Source organism: Ambystoma mexicanum, chromosome 12, assembly GCF_040938575.1.
Source record: "Ambystoma mexicanum isolate Mex_15411 chromosome 12, UKY_AmexF1_1, whole genome shotgun sequence".
Classification (NCBI taxonomy): domain Eukaryota; kingdom Metazoa; phylum Chordata; class Amphibia; order Caudata; family Ambystomatidae; genus Ambystoma; species Ambystoma mexicanum.
Window position 1 is genome coordinate 490,320,493 of NC_090936.1, and position 18,144 is coordinate 490,338,636.

Below are 18,144 nucleotides of genomic sequence, written 5' to 3' on the forward strand. Positions count from 1 at the left end.
GGATATAGGGAGCCCTGGCATATAGCGCATCACACTTGGTTTCTTGGCGCACTCATTATACTTCCTCAACCTATGTGGGCTCCTTCCCCATCAGTCTCACTACTAGCCCATGCCAGCAGTTGCTGCAGCACCAAACATGTGACATTGAGCAGCAGCAGTGTGATGGGCTGATCTAGCACTGATCTGGCTGCCAGCGCTGCAGCACCCCTGGGGCCGGCATTAGTGAGCCAAGATTATTTGGGCCCTGGCACTTCTTTTTTTTTCAAATTAAGCACTGGTGGGAAGGCATTTAGCAAAGAGCTCTGTCTATTCTGCACACATTAGCTTACTGCAACCCAACAGGAAGCATGGAATCCCATTATGAGGAACCTTATTTTAGTCCTCAGGGATTTTGGGAGGCTTCTCTTTTGTAATTGGTGACATCCAGAATTCCAATAGCCAGTCGGGTCTCGGTTTGCTGAGAGATCTGTGTATAAACTAGTTGCAACTGGATTGGCTTTGTTAGTTGAAAGTGGAGAGGCTTAGATCTGCAAAGGCATTATTTCACCAAAGTCATAGGGGTGACAGAAGTGAATTCCTTAGTCCATTAACATCTGCTAGTGACATCAGAGGAAGTGACATCACGTGAGCTTGACTCCAAAGTGTTTTAAATATAACTCTATTAAGCTTGAGGCAGCAGTGCGTTAATGACTATATAGTAGTAACAGCCACAATGAACCAGCTACTATATATTATAAGAGGTGAATCCAGAAATTGTTTTCAAAATCAGTGATTAAATCACAGGGGTTGCACCACGTAGTCCACAGTGATGGCAAGCAGCAACCTAAGATCAGTGGTTGTTGCGCCTGTCTGCACCCAAGGGGCACGTATGCAGCTACTTCAAATGTAGAAACCCTGCATGATCCGCTTTTGAGGTAGGAAGGTAAACCATTCCCACTGGTGCATTTGTGCCTTGAGACTTTTTGTCACTCCATTGATGTAATCACCTCCTATCAGCTTGTAATTCAACTTTCAGCAGTACATAGTCTGTGGCATCAACACCTGATGATGTCAATCTTTGCTGAAGGCCCAAATGCAGTGCAGCCCACATTTCTATGTTGTCAGCATTGCACTTATCACAGAGAAAAGGATTCCATCAGTCACTGCTGCTGTTCATGCTGAAGGATGTCCTATGTCTCTCCTGACCAGATAAGTAAATGATGGCAGCTCTGCCCTCACCAGCAACGCATTCTTCCTCTTACCCTCTGAGCTCAAGTCCTTCCCTGACCCTGATTTGCTTCTGTTGCCAGATCTGCCTTTCTGTTCATTTTTACGACTAAAAACTCTTTCCCCAAGTGCAGCAAAACGTCCGCGAAGAGTTGGCCTCCTTTGAATTGGGCAGGTATTAGCCATTATTCTTGACCTTGTTCTACTAGTATTGATACAACTCCTGAGGGCTACTTCTAAGAGGAGGCTTGGAGCGTGCCAAGCATAGTCATGCCTGAGGTCTATGATGCAAAGGTTTGCAGTTCTCAGGCCAATTGATGGGTGATCGAAATTCCTTTCATCTGTGGGACATAACTCGCTACCCCTCATATACAGCGCACTGTTCCTACATGCAATGAATTCATAACTGCTTATTTTATGGCTTACCGTGGAAGAAAAACACACACCCCGAGACCTTGCTCAACATGAATATGTGTTTATTTGCACTGTGTCTCCAGCAGACAAAATGTGTGCCAAAGACGCTCGTACGGTTGTAGAAGACTATTAATCACTGTTTCTCCGAGTACTTTTGGTGGTGAGATCCATCCCTGGGGTGCATGTCTTGTCCATCAGCGTGGCAGAATTCTTAACGCACGTCTTATTCTTTCAGAACCTGAATGGATTGCACATGATGAATCCAGTTGGGGCCAGGAAGTCACTCGCCAGTGGCCAACCCCAGACTCAGGTGAGATCATCACTGGAGAGAAGAGGACAACCTTATCAATCAGATGGTGAGACGACAGTTACATCTGTAAGTGAAAGTCTGTCTAGAAAACTCATCTTAGGCCTACTAGGTAAAAGCAAGGAGAGGTCATATAGAGGACTGTGGGCAGAGTTAGTGAGCAAGGTGGGGGAGGGGCAGTGGATGAGATGTCAAAGAAACAGAAGAGGTTCAAATAAAAGAGCACAGAGTTGCAACCATAAAACTATCTTTTCGGTTGGTCAATATAGTAGTACAAAACGCCTGACCATTTTGGCTTAATTTGCCTACACTGTCTTCACATTTAATTGAGATTAGTTTCTCCTGAATTTGTTCATGTCACAGTGCAAGGCAGATCTCTTGTGTATCAATACAAATAATCCAAAGAGCCAAAATAATGCGATGCACGCGACATGAGAAAAACAAAAATGTAATATTACTGCCAGAGCATGGAAACACCTAACAGACATTCAAATTTACATAGAGAAAATGGCTGGTTATATAACAATTACAGAAAGGAAAAGACAACACATGTAAACTTCTTCAATGTTCATTGGCTGGTGTGATCACAATATAAATGCTTATATGCATTTCCAAACTTCATTGGCCTATTCTAACCATGTGATAAAAGTGACATGCTTGTTGGTTCGCTCATGTACAGGGAAATCATTTCCATTCTCAAGCACTAGGATGGAACAGAAGCATTAGACACGTTCGGGGCTCATTTCTAATGGGTTGCTCGAGGAGGAGTAGATGTGGAGTGAACGATTACAGAAATCTGGGCCAATCATCATTGTGAGATGTGACAATGTGACACATAAAATATAACTTTAAATTCTCTTCCTATTTCCCTGTGTGGTTGGCACCAGCGTACTGCTCTCATCATTGTGAACTGCTTACCATCAGTTCATGTTGCACCCTTCCTGTTCTCATGAGTTCATCTGCCCAGTCTCTGACCTTACACGCTAGGCCTCAGCTGCTTGTGGCTTAGTTCTCTCAGAATTGCGTAAATGTGCATATATGTATATATATTTATACAATAGAAATAGCCCGTTGTTGCCAGAGGGTAATCAATATGCACTCCTAACGGACAACATCCTTCAATCAATTTTCACAGAATTATACATTTGTCAATTAGTAATTTTAATAATATTATCACAAACAAAATAATGCTATACATTTGAAAAGTTACCCAATCCTTAGGCTTGTGTGCAAATTCCAAGGCCAAAGTTTTTCAAACAATTTTGGACACAAAGGCTAGTAGAAAGCAATAAGGCTTAAACAGTCAATTGTAAACAAAATGTAAACAATCAGTACAGCTTAATTATAAAAATTGAAAAAATTTAGGTCTGAAATGTCAATTTTTAAATGCCAACGCGTTTCGGATATGTCATCATATCCATCTTCAGGGCAACAAACTGTGCTTTCAAAGTCGTTAATTAAACTTGAATTTTCATCTGTAACTGACAACAAGAAATACATTATTGTAGATTTCTGTAACTTCTCATGTGTAGTAAACTCAATGCTAATTGGTATACCATAGTAATAAGAGCAACTAACCTCAAACTTGACTCACTGTGGTAGAGTCTGACCTGTAATTAAGTACATACTATTAGTAAGGATCATCGTGAACATGTATTCTATACACAAAACGTCATTGCTGAGGTAACAGAGACACTAACCCAGCCCCTGTCCAAACCAGTAGGCTGGGTATTGCAGAGTATTTGTTCTCTTAGGGTTGAGTCACTCTCATTGTATCCTAGATGAACATAATATGTGCTGTAGTTTAGGGTGACCAACTATCCCCATGTTAAAATGTCGAATATGCCATAAGGATTTCAATTTCCCCATAACCCCCATCATAGTACTTTGTGAGTGGTAGTATAGCTGATTACAGACTCACGCTGCTCCGTGTCAGGGCTTTCGTGCCAAGCAGCATCAGTGCTCTCATCCCTATAAAGTGGGAGTAAAGGGAATAGGTACCTAGGTACCATACATACTCAATGCCCTGGACCCCGTTCATTCCCAAAAACTCACTGCTACTTACTGTGGCAGTCTCTCTAAAACAGATCGCGGGGCAGTAGACCGGCATTACCAGTCATGTGCCCCATGACCGTCATATGTGATTCTAATCTCCATGGCAACACTCCGCCAGCTAGCGCATGCGCAGAAAGCCTACGCGGTCATGTTGGACCAAGAAACAAGTTTGAATTTAATACTCCCTCATGGGGCCGGCGTACTATATATAGGGCTACAGAAATTCTTACCCAAACACCAGTGTAGTCTTGTAAATGTACTACATCATGCCCTTCAATGAGCAAAATGGCTCTTTGGTGAAGTAAGTTAAAATTCCCTTAATTGCCTCAGCGTCAATAGGGTATTGTAAAATTCATTATGTAAAGCCTTCCCACGAGTAAACTACCTTTGTCGTGGAACAGGTTTAAATTCCCTTGATTGCCACTGGTGTTGTTGCCTCACAACTACACTGGCATAACCTGTCTGTTCACACTCTAGAACTCATCATAGTTATCCTGTGTTCCATAGCACAGTCTATCGAATCGTAATTCCTCTCACATTGTATACGTAGGGTCAATGATCCTAAAGCGTGCATAATATTTCCCTATTTCCTGATTTCTCTGTATGTCCAAGTACTCTCCAGGAAGTTTTCACTCTCCCTATGCTTGTACTCCATGTTGTTAATTCAAAGCATCTTCAACTACCCCTTATCTGTAATCAGCACTTTTCAACATGTCTGGTCTACAAAAAGCACATAAGGTCTTATTCACAGCTCATTCGCCGGGGGTGAGAGAGTCCAGCTGTTTAATCCATGCAATCTCTCTCTGGAGTAGTTTTCTCTGCAAGTCACCCCCTCTATTAGATTGTAAGACTTGTTTAAGAATTACACACTTCAACTGAACTATATTGTGTCTAGCTTCCACAAAGTGGGTCGCCACTGGGTACCTAAGACTCTTCATTCTAATATTTGACTTGTGTTCAGTCCAACTGACTTTTGCTTTCCGTGTCGTCATGCCCACATAATAGTACCTGCTAGGGCACCTCAGGGCATATACTACATTCATGGAGTAACAGGTACATGAGTGTCTCAAATCGATTCTTCTGCCTGAATGAGGATGTGTGATCTTGTTTCCTCTGATGATATTCACACAGTGCTGGCAGTTACCATATGGTTGTGTTCCTGTGTGCCTCTCTGTAGGCCTGTTGCCTGTTACTGTTTCTGCCATTACCAATGTGTTGCAGGGTGCTTGGCTATTTCTATATGCAAATGTAGGTAATTCAGGGAATAGTTTATTAAGCACTGGGTCTAAATTCATCATGCTCTAATTCCGCTTAATCACTGTTTTCGCCCAGGTGCTCTGTGTGGAGTGCATTGTGACACATACTAAGGGTGGACTAGGTTTAGGTGGATCAAGTCCTTGTATTTCCTTTCCAGGAATTTGTTCTTCAAAGTGCTCGCCTGTCGCATGTACTCATCTATATTAGAGATATTCCGGCGGTACCCCATGAATTGGCACAAAGGCACACTGTTGATAGTCCGTTTAGGGTGAAAACTAGTCAACAATAGCAGACTATTGTGGTTAGTTAGTTTGGTGAAGATCCTCGTGTTCAGGGTGTCGTTCTCGTGTATTTCGACATCTAGAAAATGGATCGTGTTCTCAGTGAACTCTGTTGTAAATTGTATCCGGGGGTGCATTTGATTAATCATTATTAAGAATTCCCTGTGCACCTGAAATTAAGTTATACGGGACCTAGATAGCGGTAGTTTTGTGGTTGCATTAGTTACATTAACCTTAAACTAGCTGCTGCTCCTCCTTTCCATTTTCATATATATTTTTGAAGTGAGACCGGCATACTTTAATACTTGTAGTGGTAAAATGTTCTTATTTATAAGATACACTTTTAAAGAGGCATTCATTTCTCAAATTTCTTATATATTTGAGTGGACGGACAGCTTTTGAGACATGTCTTTCAATGAATTGCGATTGTATTAACAATGACTGAAACAATGATTCTAATAGAATCCAAAAAGTTGAATAGGAATCGAGGTCCATTAAATACAGTTATTATGTCCTTCTAATTTATTAAATGAAAAACTTTGAAGTGACATTATTTGATGCCTCTATGGTTTCCGGTTGAATACCATAAAATGCTTACTATGGAAAATTGGAAAAGATAGGTATCGGCACGGATTGTGAAACGGGCTATTCTTATTTGTGAATATACGTAATCTGTTACATTTAGATTTTATAGATAGGGACAAATTAGAAATATCCCACGAGACCTATGAAAACAATGCCCTTAAAAATGAAGTATAGTTGCACTAAGCACTTTACATACAGAAACAACAGCACGATGCATTTTAAAAATACCATTTTGCACTTTAATTTTGCAAGGTTTGCACAGGGAATGATCCGACCCAAATATATTAAAAATGGGTAATGCACTATGCACTTTAAGGAATTGTTTGCACGTTGCACTTTCTGTTTGTTTCTGTTTTTATGTTAACTGATTTTAAACGGCAAGAACATTATCTTCTTAAATGTGAAATAGGTTTCTAAATGAAAATGTAAAATGTAACATGTAGAAAACATTGAATGGTTTAACCCGTTCCAAAATGGCCGATCCGAAATTGTGGCCCACTCAGTCCTCTCTCTATGGCAAATTTCCTGTCACATGGGGTGTTTTTAAACTGTGCTGTTTGTATGGATCACTTGTTGTGAACAAGCGTTGAGGTAACCGCGAAACGCGTCAGATTAAGCCATACATTATGGAGCACCACATTTTAGGTGGTTTTTATTGATAGTCATGTGCTGTGCATGGTCTGCAAAATAAAGAGGTTATTTTTTCCAAAAGAGAATTGATTGCCTGGTGATTTCGTAAGGAACGGGGGAGTGCCTCTCACTCGGACTGTTGAAATACAGTCTCAAGATATATATAGCCATGGTAGTGGCTGTGTAGTTATGTTAAGTTGCTGTTTCCATAGGAAGAGCACTTTTTGGGCGGCTTATAACTCCGCTCTCCCTGGACGAATCCTCACCAAACTTTGCAAAGAAAGTATATGGGCCACTCTGAATTTATTTGCAAAGTTTGGTGATGTTTGGTACAGTGGGGGAAAGTTATAAGGGGGGTCCCAAAACGTCTTTTTTTCCCATAGACTGAATGGGGGAAAAACTTTGCGCATGCCTACAGGCCAAACCGCTGGACTTTTCACCAAATTTGCAGCAGGGGCAGGGGCTTGGTCCCGAAAGCGTGCAGTAGTTTCCTTTAAAACAACAAAAAAGCATGTCTAAAAAAATGTGTGATATCTATGTCCGCTCCGCGGTCACACTTCCCTGTTCGCTCCGCGGACAAGATACCGATTGGCTAAGGGGCTGGTGTCATGACCGCGGACACATGACGTCTCCGCCAATTGAGCCGGGATGTGCGTCAGATTGTTTGGATGCGCCCGACATCTTGGATCCGCTGATAGCGCGGCGGCGACCAGAGGCAAAATGCTGTTTCGGAAACTGTTTTGGTGTGTCAGAGTGCTTGGGGAGATTCAGAGAGTAAGAGATGGGTGAAATACTGTATTTGTTTAGGCAGCCGGTGTTAATGATGTATTCCCTATGCCCACCTTGTCAGGGATGTTGGTAAGTACTGAAAATGAGGGGTCTCATAAGGATAGTACTTCAGTCCGTGCTGTGCGCAGGCAACTTGAAACTGTTCTAAGGACATGCGTGGTGTTAGCGAACATTAAAATTGAGTACATGCCGTAGTTAAAATAGGCTCCGCCACAACCACTGCAGCATATCATAGCTATAGATACACTCGTAGTATCAAACATCAATCAGGTGGTTGTGGGGAGGGCCTAGAGTCTTGGGTGCATGGCCAACGGCCATGCACCCAAGAACAAAGTTATAAGCACTGCAGTTATAAGGCACCATGGGTTTTATATAGTGCGGTGGTTGTGGGCAGGACGTAGAGTTTTGGGTGCATGGCTGCAGGCCGTAGGCCATACACCCAAGAGTGTAGACCCTGCCCACAACCACTGCAGCATATCACATTCATACATCACAGCCATATAATCGATTATGTATCTGGTAGGTGTGGGCAGGGCCTAAAGTCCTGGGTGCAAATTGATTACATGCTACAGTTAAAATGTTTCATTCTATGGGTGTGCTAATGATTTATAAGCAACCATGGGTGTAATATGCTGTGGTGGTTGTGGCCAGGGCCTAGAGTCTACTTCCAAGACTCTAGGCCCTGGCCACAACCACTGCAGCATATCACAGCAATGGATACACCCGTAGTATCGCTTATCGATCAGATGGTTGTGGGGAGCGTGTACAGGCCATGCACCCAAGAACAAACTTATAAGCACTGGTGTTATAAGCCACTGTACACTCATACATTCAAATATCTATGGACATGAACCCAAGACTCTAGGCCCTGGCCACAACCACTGCAGTATATCACAGCTATAGATACACCCGTAGTATCGAACATCAATCAGGTGGTTGTGGGGAGGGCCTACAGTCTTAGTCCCAAGACCAAAATTATACGTAGTGAAGATACAAGCCACAATGGGTGTGATATGGTGTGGTGGTTGTGGCCAGGACCTAGAGTCTTGGGTGCATGCCCGAAGGCTATGCACCCAAGAACAAAGTTATAAGCACTGTAGTTATAAGCCACTATCGTATACTGCACACCCATACATTCAAATATCTATGGCCTTACACCCAAGACTCTAGCCTTTGGCCACAAACACTGAAGCATATCACAGCAATAGCAACACCCGTAGTATCAAACATTGATCAGGTGGTTGTGGGGAGGGACTAGAGTCTTGGGTGCATGGCCGCAGGCCACAGGCCATAGGCCATACACCCACGACTCTAGGCCCTGCCCACAACCACTGTAGCATATCAAATTCACACATCACACCCATACAATCGAATATCTATCTGGTAGGTGTGGGCAGGGCCTACAGTCCTGGGTGCAAATTGAATGTATGCTGCAGTTAAAATGTGTCATTCTATGGGTGTGCTATTGATTTATATGCCACCATGCGTGTGATATGCTGCAGTGGTTGTGGCCAGGGTCTAGAGTCTTGGGTGCTTGGCCGTAGGCCATACTCCCAAGAGACTAGGCCCTGGCCACAACCACCGCAGCATATCACAGCAATAGAAACACCCGTACTATCGCATATCGATCAGGTGTTTGTGGGGAGGGCCTAGAGTCTTTGGTGCATGGCCAAAGGCCATGCACACAAGACCAAATTAATACGTAATGGAGTTTTAAGCCACAATGGGTGTGATATGCTGCAGTGGTTGTGGCCAGGACCTAGAGTCTTGGGTGCATGTCCAAAGGCCATGCACCCGAGACTGAAGTTATAAGCACCGAGGTTATAAGTCAGCATGGGTGTGATGTGGTGTGGGGGTTGTGTGCAGGACCTAGAGTCTTAGGTGCATGGCCGCAGACCATGCACCCAAGACCAAAGTTATAAGCAGTGAAGTTATAAGCCACCATGATTTTGATATGCTACAATGGTTGTGGGTAGGACATACAGTCTTGGTTGCTTGGCCGCACGGTGTAGGTCGTAGGTTATACATCCAAGACTCTAGGACCTGCCTATAGCCACTGCACCATATTACTGCCATAGATCAGACATATAGGTTCAAATATGTATGGCATGTGTGAAATTATACTTACTGTTTACTCTGTTGAGATTCAATATATTTCTTACATGACTTTAGTACTTGGCGGAAATATCCTTTTTTAATTTCCGTGATAAAAGAAAAGAGCATGTTAGTGTTTGTATTTTATAAAGATTTATTACATTGTACAATAGACATTTTAGCTTTTTTTTACCCTCCTATTTAGTTTACAAACCAGTGTACTGTGCATTTTGCTCAGTTTCTGTGTTTGTTTTTCAAATCCTTGGGTCTGGGAGAAAAATAATCCTTGTCGGATTAAAAAAAAAACTTTCTTTGCTATGCTACAAACTATTTCTTTGTTTCCATTGAGTGTTTACTTGTTGTTTCTGATTAATGTTATGTATGTTGGCTTGTTGCAGATTTTTTAAACAGTTAGATACCTGTTGGCGTATTCTAACTGTGTATTTTTTGTTACGGATCTGTGGTATTCATTTATCTGTGTGGTTGTTATACACTCTTGGGCAGTTAGATACCTGTTGGCGTATTCTAACTGTTTATAGTCTTTTACTTGCATTTTTGTTAATGTTGAAGTACACATTAGTTATTAAATTTTGGCTTTAAGAAGATTAAATATGGGTTTGTAAGATTAGCTGGCAATCTCTACTTTAGAGTAATGGTACTATCATTACCTTCAAACCATGCACATTTCTTTTTAATATATGCAGTGTAGTGACCTGCATTGGTTGTGGCTCCTGCGTGGTAGATTATACCTATTGTTGTAAAGGTTTTCTTACCAAGTGACACTTGACCGTGTGTGAATCCAGTCAGCTTGCAGTTGTTTTTGGTACCATCTGCATTGTAACGTAGAAGCATAAGTATTATGTAGTTACTATGTGTTTGTATCAGTAAGGTGGAGCGATTATCTGAATTGCAGATAGTACATAATCTGCAATGGTTTGCATTCTGTAGAAGTTGCTGAAATGGAATGGATTCACAATTAGGTATGGATACATACACAAATCGCTCATTTGGGTTTTGTTCCTGTGTCACGTTGTTACCTAGAGTGCATGTATGTTTCCACATGTATAAAATCTGGAAGATTTCATTTATAGGTATGTTTTTGTTTTCCAGTACTTGTAGTAAGTACATTAGACATTCTTGTGGATCTTCTTGTGAGTTTATAGTGAATCTCACCATTCGAGCACAGTAGTCCAATTCTTGTCTTATTCCGTGAACACTATACGTGTTGTCAGGATTGTTTGTTGCGTTTCTATGAAGGACTAACATTTGCAAACACAATTGGCATGTACTGTGTAAGTAAATATTGTTAACCATTGGGGGCAATTGAAATAGAATATTCATTGCTACATTTGCGTAGCAACTTACACCAGTTTCATTTGAAAATTTGAATGGACCAGCTAGTTCTGTCTTGAGTGATTTTTTCTGAGTTTCTTTTCCTTCTTTGAAGAAGTACCTGATTTACTTTCCCTAATATGTTCTTCTTTGCTTGTGGTAATTGATGAAGGAACAAGTTACTTACCTGTAACTGTTGTTCTCCAGCATGGGTCTGGCATGGATTCACATGCTCATGAATATTCCCCGTCGTCAGGCTGGGAATCCTCGGTAAAGAAAAAACCAGTATCAGTTTCGTTTCTGATCTGTCTTTCGTAGTAATAACCAATCACTGGTCTCTGCGTCATACTGACCACAGCCAATGACTGCCCTCTACCTAAGCACCGCCTCTGGCAGCCATCTTCAGATTTGGAAGCACGTGAAGTGGCAGTATGACCAAGTGAAGAGCCGCAGAGGTGTAGGCGGGAGGGTTCGCATGTGAATCCATGCCAGACCCATGCTGGAGAACAACAGTTACAGGTAAGTAACTTGTTCCTTCTCCAGCATGGGGTCTGGCATGGATTCACATGCTCATGAATAAAGAATACATAGCAGTACACACATGCACAACCACGGGAGGTGGCAAAGGCTCAACATTAAGCATCACATCAACTCAACATTAAGCATCTTACCTCCTCACCAGGCTCACCTCAGGCGAACAGGTTGCGCAGCACTGCTTGGCCGACCCTGGACTCCACCCTGGAATCCCGGTCGACGCAGTAGAATTTCGTGAAGGTGTGCGTCGACCTCCACGTAGCAGCCCTGCATATGTCCAGCAGGGGCACACCAGATAGGAACGCCGTGGTAGCTGCGATCGCTCTGGTGGAATGGGCTCTCGGACGGCCAGGCAGCGGTCGGTTTGCCAACCGGTGACAGCACATGATACAGCCGGAGAGCCATCTGGAGATGGAAGCCTTCGAGAGAGCCTTCCCCTGATTGACAGGTCCAAAGTTCACAAAGAGTTGTGACGTCTTCCGAAAACCCTTCGTGCGGTCCACGTAGAACTTCAGCGCTCTAGCTACATCCAGCGAGTGCAAAGTCCTCTCAGCCGGCGACGAAGGCGACGGGAAGAACACAGGTAACACCAAGGGTTCGTTGAGATGGAAGTCCGACGGTACCTTGGGCATGAAGGAGGGGTGCGTCCTGAGCACTACCCTCGTGTCATGGAAAGTCAAGTACGGGGCCTTGCAGGAAAGGGCCTGGATCTCTCCCACTCGTCGTGCGGAGGTGATGGCCACAAGAAAAGCTGTTTTCCACGATAGAAACTTCAACGGGGCCGAGTGCAGAGGCTCGAACGGAGGTCCCATGAGCTTGGTCAGCACCACGTTGAGCTCCCACGCCGGGGCCGGAGCCTTCACCGGCGGGAACGATCTGAACAGTCCCTTCATGAACTCTTTCACCAGACGATGAGACCACAAGGACGTCCGGCCCGTGGTTCTGGTGTATCGGGAGATCGCAGCAAGATGAATCTTGATGGACGCATGTGCCAGACCAGCTTTGGCCAGCGTCAGCAGGTACGGCAGTACTTGGGGAGCCGTAATCCGTAGAGGGTTAATCTTCTGTGCGTGGCACCAGACAGAGAACCTCTTCCATTTGTGTCCATAGCATTTAAGAGTCGAGGACGCCCTGGCCTTTGCAAGAACCTCTCTGCAATCGGCCGGTATGTCGTATCCTCCAAACTCTAGTGCTGCAGGAGCCAGGCCTGCAAGTTCAGCGACTTCGGGTCGTGGTGGAGGATGGCGCCTCCTTCCCTGGAGAGTAGATCCGCGTCCGCCGGCAGCTTGATCGGCGGGGACGCTGACAAGTCCAGAAGGTCCGGGAACCATATCTGCCTCGGCCACGCAGGTGCGACGAGGATCATCCTGCACCGTGACCTCTTGAGCTGGTTGACGAGCCGGATTAGCAGAGGCAAGGGAGGGAACGCGTAGAGGAACAGGCCCTCCCAGGGGAACGAGAAAGCATCGCCCATGCTCCTCGTCTGGGGAAACCTGCTGGCGAACCTCCGGCACTTGGCGTTCGTCGCCGTCGCGAACAGGTCGATCTGGGGTGTGCCCCACCGTCGGAAGAGGCGATCCACCAGATCCTGCCGTAGTTCCCACTCGTGGCACGAGCGCAGCTCCCTGCTGAGTGAGTCGGCGATGGTGTTTTTTATCCCTGCCAGATGAAACGGCACCAGAAAAATCCCTTGGGCGACGGCCCAATGCCACAGGTCCTGCGCCTCCTTGGACAGCGCTGGGGACCTGGTTCCGCCCTGTTTCCTGATGTAAAACATGGTGGTGGTGTTGTCGGTGAAGATCCTCACCACCTTGCCCTTGAGGGACGGAAGGAAGGACCTGAGGGCCCAAAACACTGCACGGAGCTCCAGGACGTTGATATGTAGGGACTTCTCCGTCGGGAGCCAGAGTCCCCTTGCGTGCAGATTTTCGGTGTGCGCTCCCCACCCTTCCAGGGAGGCATCCGTGGTCACAGTCTCCTGGTGGGCTGGGGTCTGGAAGTCCATGCCCGCCGTCAGATGCGCGCGGGTGCCCCACCACCGTATCGCTCGTCGGAAACTCTCGTCGAGCTTGATCCTTTCCTCGAAGCTGCCCGTCGTCTGGATCCAGCGCGCATCCAGGAATTCTTGCAACGGGCGCATCCGGAGCCTGCACATGGGAATGAGGTAGATGCAGGAAGACATCATCCCGAGGAGGGACTTGATGGACCTCACTTTGGCCGCGTCGGCCACCAACATCCGTTGCACCTTGCCCAAGATGGTCCTGGTCCTCTCCTCCGACGGGGAGGCCAGAAGGGACACTGTGTCGAGCCTCACTCCCAGAAACAGTGCGACTTGCGCGGGCACCAGGTGGGATTTGGCGTAGTTCACGGAGAATCCCAAGTCCGTGAGGAGTTGGACGGTCCTTGCCGTGTGGACCACGGCGAGCTCCCTCGTCTTGGCGCGGATGAGCCAGTCGTCCAGGTAGGGGTAGACGTGGATCCCCTCGCGGCGCAGCTGCGCCGCCACCGGTGCAAGGCACTTGGTGAATACCCTGGGTGCCGACCGTAGTCCGAAGGGAAGGGCTTTGAACTGGTAATGACGCCCTTGGACCACGAATCTGAGGAATTTGCGGTGCCCCTTTAGGATGGGAATGTGGAAGTAGGCATCCTCCAAATCCAATGACGATAGGAAGTCTCCTTCCTCCAGCTGACCCAGGACGTGCTGGAGGGTGACCATCCGGAACTTCTGCGCCTTGATGAACTTGTTCAGACGTCGCAGGTCCAGGATGGGGCGCCATCCTCCCGTCTTCTTCTTCACGAGGAAGTATCTCGAGTAGACTCCGGAGCCCCGAAGCCTCTTTGGGACGAGTTCGATGGCGCCCTTTCTGAGCATCGCCTTTACCTCCAGGAGAAGTTGAGGGACGTGAAGTTCTTTCCTGGCCACGGGGGGGACGCGCGGGCACCTTCTTTGAAACTCGAGCGCGTGGCCCCGGGCCAGGGCGTCCAGCACCCAACGGTCGGTGGAGATGGACTCCCACACGCTGACGAAGCCCGCCAGCCGGCCTCCCACCGGGGTGCTTCGGTGGGGGCCCGACCCCAAGGCCGGTTCAATCCTGCTTGGACGCGGCCTTGCCGCCTTGACCTCCTTGGCGACGACGGCGGGGTCCGCTAGACTTGCCTCGTCCTCTGTAGGCCTCTTGCGACGACGAGCGGGCCGCTTGACGGTAGGAAGCGAAACCGCCGCCGGAACCTTTGGAGGCGCCCTTGCCTCCGCCGCTCCGAAAGGGCGTCCGTCGTTGCAGGACTCCAAGGGCCCGGGCCGTCTCAGTATCCGCCTTGATGGCCTGAAGGGAATCGTCCACTGTCTTCCCAAACAGGTTGTTCCCGTCGAAGGGCATGTCCAGGACTCTGGTCTGGACGTCCTGCCGGAAGTCCGTAGCTTTGAGCCATCCACGACGTCGAAGGCAAACACCGTTGCCCAGCTGGCGGAATCCAGTGTCGGCGATGTCCGTCGCCACGGTGATGGCGTGGTCCGAGGCCACCTCACCTTCCTGCAGGATCTCAAGGGCCTCCGCCCTCTTGTCGTCCGGCAGAAAATCCAGCAGAGGAGCCATCTTGTACCAGAGCTCCCTGTCGTAGCGGGCCACGATAGCCAAGGCGTTGGCCGCTTTAATCGTCGTCGCTGCCGACGAGATGACTCTACGCCCCATAGTATCCAATTTCTTTCCCTCGCCGTCCGGCGGGGAAGTCGATGTGGAGGCCGCACCCCCCCCCCCTTTCTTCCTGGCTGCCGCGGAGACGACGGAGTCCGGGGTAGGCTGCGCCCGGAGGCATAGGGGGGCCGTGTCCGGGACCCGGTACTTTTTCTCGTACCGGTCTCTTCTAGCTGGCGTCGTGGAAGGGTTCTTGTGGAGGGAAAGGCCCTCATCCCAAATGTCGTCCAACAGAGGCACTGCGAGGACCGTCTTCCTCTTGGCCTCGCGCCGCTGATAAAGGAAGCCTTCCTTTTTCTTCTCCTCAGGGCAGAGTTGGAAAAGCTCGGAAGCCCTGGAGATCATGGAGTGGAAAGATCCGATCTCGTCGGGCGGAGAGGCCCTGGTGGGAGGCGACGACGGAAAATCCTCGTCGTATGCCTCGTCGTCCGTACCCGTCGCTGCCGTGTCAGTCCCCGTATCATCCCCTCGGGTGGACGGGGAGGAGGGCTGGAAGGGGCGCGACGGTTGAAAAGGAGGTGGTGGATGGATCCTTCTTTTCTTGGTAGGGGGAACACCAGAAGGTCCCGGTTCTGGATCCCCCGACGGGAGAGGTTCCTCCGTCGGTAACGGTAGCCTCGTCCTTATCTCGGAGCATAAGGACTGTATGGCCAACAAAATGGCCGCCGAGTTGTCTTGCGGCGCTGGCAGAGGGGAATCCGACGGGCGAGCAGGGGCCCCGTCGGTCTCCTCGACGATGTCGTCGTCGTCACCTGCGTCGGGGTCCATTCCGACGGGCTGGCCTTCTTCCACGCCTAGGCCGTGGCTTAAGACCTCGATCAGTTCCTCTTCTGAGGTTGAGGCCGACTCTACGACGACGCCCTGCCCCCCCTTCTTCTTCCCCACGGAGGGTTTCACGGGGGTCCTATCGATGGGCACAAAGGAAGACTCCCTCCGAGGAGGCAGGGAGATTCTGGGCCCTGAGGTCGCCACCACTGGTGCAGCCACCACAGGCTGAGCCAGGGCCGCCGCGACCGTTTCGATAGAGGGCTTGGTCGGATGGATCAAGGCCTTCACCACCTTAGGTGCGCTCACCGCCTTATCCTTGAGGGAGGGGGCACTGCCACGCTCCTCCTCTGCCTTAGAGCTCGACCGGGGCCTCTCCAGGAGCTTCGCCGGGTGCTCGGCCTTCCTCTTACCCGACCCAGAGCGTTGGCTCGTGGTTGATGGTGCCGGGGAGGGTGCGCCCTGCCTGGCGCCCGCAGAGCCCGACCGTTCGGCGCTCCCGGTGCCAGCGGACTCGCGGTGCTTGGCCTTATGTTGGGCCCCCGTCGCCGGGGCGCCCTCAAAGGTCTTAGAAGACCGCTCGGATTTCTTCTTCTTCTCGCCAGACGGGCTCTTACCCTCCAGCCAGTTGGCGAGACGTTGATGGCGGTCCTTCATGGTCCGTTCCGACATGTTGCCGCAAAACGCACAGTCCTTCTCCACGTGCGTCTTGTCCTCATGAAGGCAGTAAAGGCAGAAAGAGTGTTCGTCCTCCTTGAAGACGTTCTGCAGCTGGCATCCAGGGCAGACCCTGAACAGCTTTCCGGGCGTCGAGCTTCCCTTCTCCTGGGCCATCTCCGAGACAGGGCCTGAGAAGCTTCTGGAGTCCTCCGAAGTGTAGCTCGACGAAATCTTCACCCTTGAGGGGCACAGATGAATCCGACACGGGTCCCCGTTGATCGGATGTAGGATCGGTGGAGCTTGAGGCTCTTTTGACCGAAAGAATCGAAGTTTTTGTAAAAAGCGCGAAAAAATAGCACTAACGCTCGAGAGCAATAGCACGAGGATCCCAACACATGAACGTGCGGTAAAAATCTGAAGATGGCTGCCAGAGGCGGTGCTTAGGTAGAGGGCAGTCATTGGCTGTGGTCAGTATGACGCAGAGACCAGTGATTGGTTATTACTACGAAAGACAGATCAGAAACGAAACTGATACTGGTTTTTTCTTTACCGAGGATTCCCAGCCTGACGACGGGGAATATTCATGAGCATGTGAATCCATGCCAGACCCCATGCTGGAGAAGTTTTAGCTTCTTTTGTTTTCTTTGAAGGATTTGCCGTCAGATTCTGTTGCATTTCTGTTTCAATCAGTTTTCTTTGGCCACATTTTCCTTTTTGTGGAACAGGATATGATTTCAGATGGGGGGGTGTACAGTGAATGCAGTCTATTGTATTCTAAAATGCAAGGAATATCAGCGTTCACTTTACTTGCATCAAAGTTGATTAGAAATAAACTGTCAAGTGTACGTAAGCGTGATAGTGCTACGTAGCTCATGCCTTCTTTAAAGACGGTGTTTCCTATATCTATGAATCCTTTGTCTAGGGTAAGAACTTGGGATTTATGAATGGTGACTGCATATGCAAGAGTTAGAGAAAATTGTTCTCTACGTACATACATTTCTTTGAAGAGAAGGAATCAAGCTGTTGAGCGCCCTATCCTTTTCACTTCTGAAAGTTTGTCAAAACGAATATTGACAAACTGAATGTTGTTGTCACGTGGGTATGTTTGAAAGCCAACAACTGTACCCAGTGCCCCATTAACTAGCCCTTGCTCCACCTCAAGGTTACGTTTAAGCATTACTCTACAATTTAAGGATAGGTTTAATATTTTTTCCAACTCAAGCTGTGTTGGAGATTGAATTTTCTAAGGTATTTAGTCTTGTTGTGGCTTGCTGACACATGGGTAGTGTCATACCATGTACGTCCAGTTTGTCTGTGGAGCAAATTTCCATTATTGGTTGCATTTCTTTTTTTAACATTGTTTCATTGAATTTGAAACAGCTTGCAAGAGTTGGCATTAAGGCCATAAAGTTGACATTTTTGTGTGCTGATTACATGCCTTATCGCCATAAAGTGCATGAATGTGCCGGTTTTTCAATATTGCTTGTGCTTCTTGAGATAGTACACCAACTCTAATACTTTTTAAAATGTTGGCGTAAGTGAG

At 47.5% G+C, this 18,144-nt stretch overlaps 1 protein-coding gene across 4 annotated transcripts in view; it reads left to right on the plus strand.

Moving 5' to 3' along the window:
• The window catches only part of SLC13A4 (solute carrier family 13 member 4), a 344,476-nt gene that overhangs the window by 147,115 nt on the left and 179,217 nt on the right, over positions 1-18,144 (plus strand). For 3 of the 4 annotated variants that reach the window (XM_069628767.1, XM_069628769.1, XM_069628770.1), the window contains one exon: positions 1,856-1,996. In XM_069628767.1, coding sequence (XP_069484868.1) covers positions 1,856-1,996 — 141 coding nt within the window. The remainder of the gene's footprint in view (positions 1-1,855; positions 1,997-18,144) is intronic. The other variant, XM_069628768.1, reaches the window with a different exon arrangement.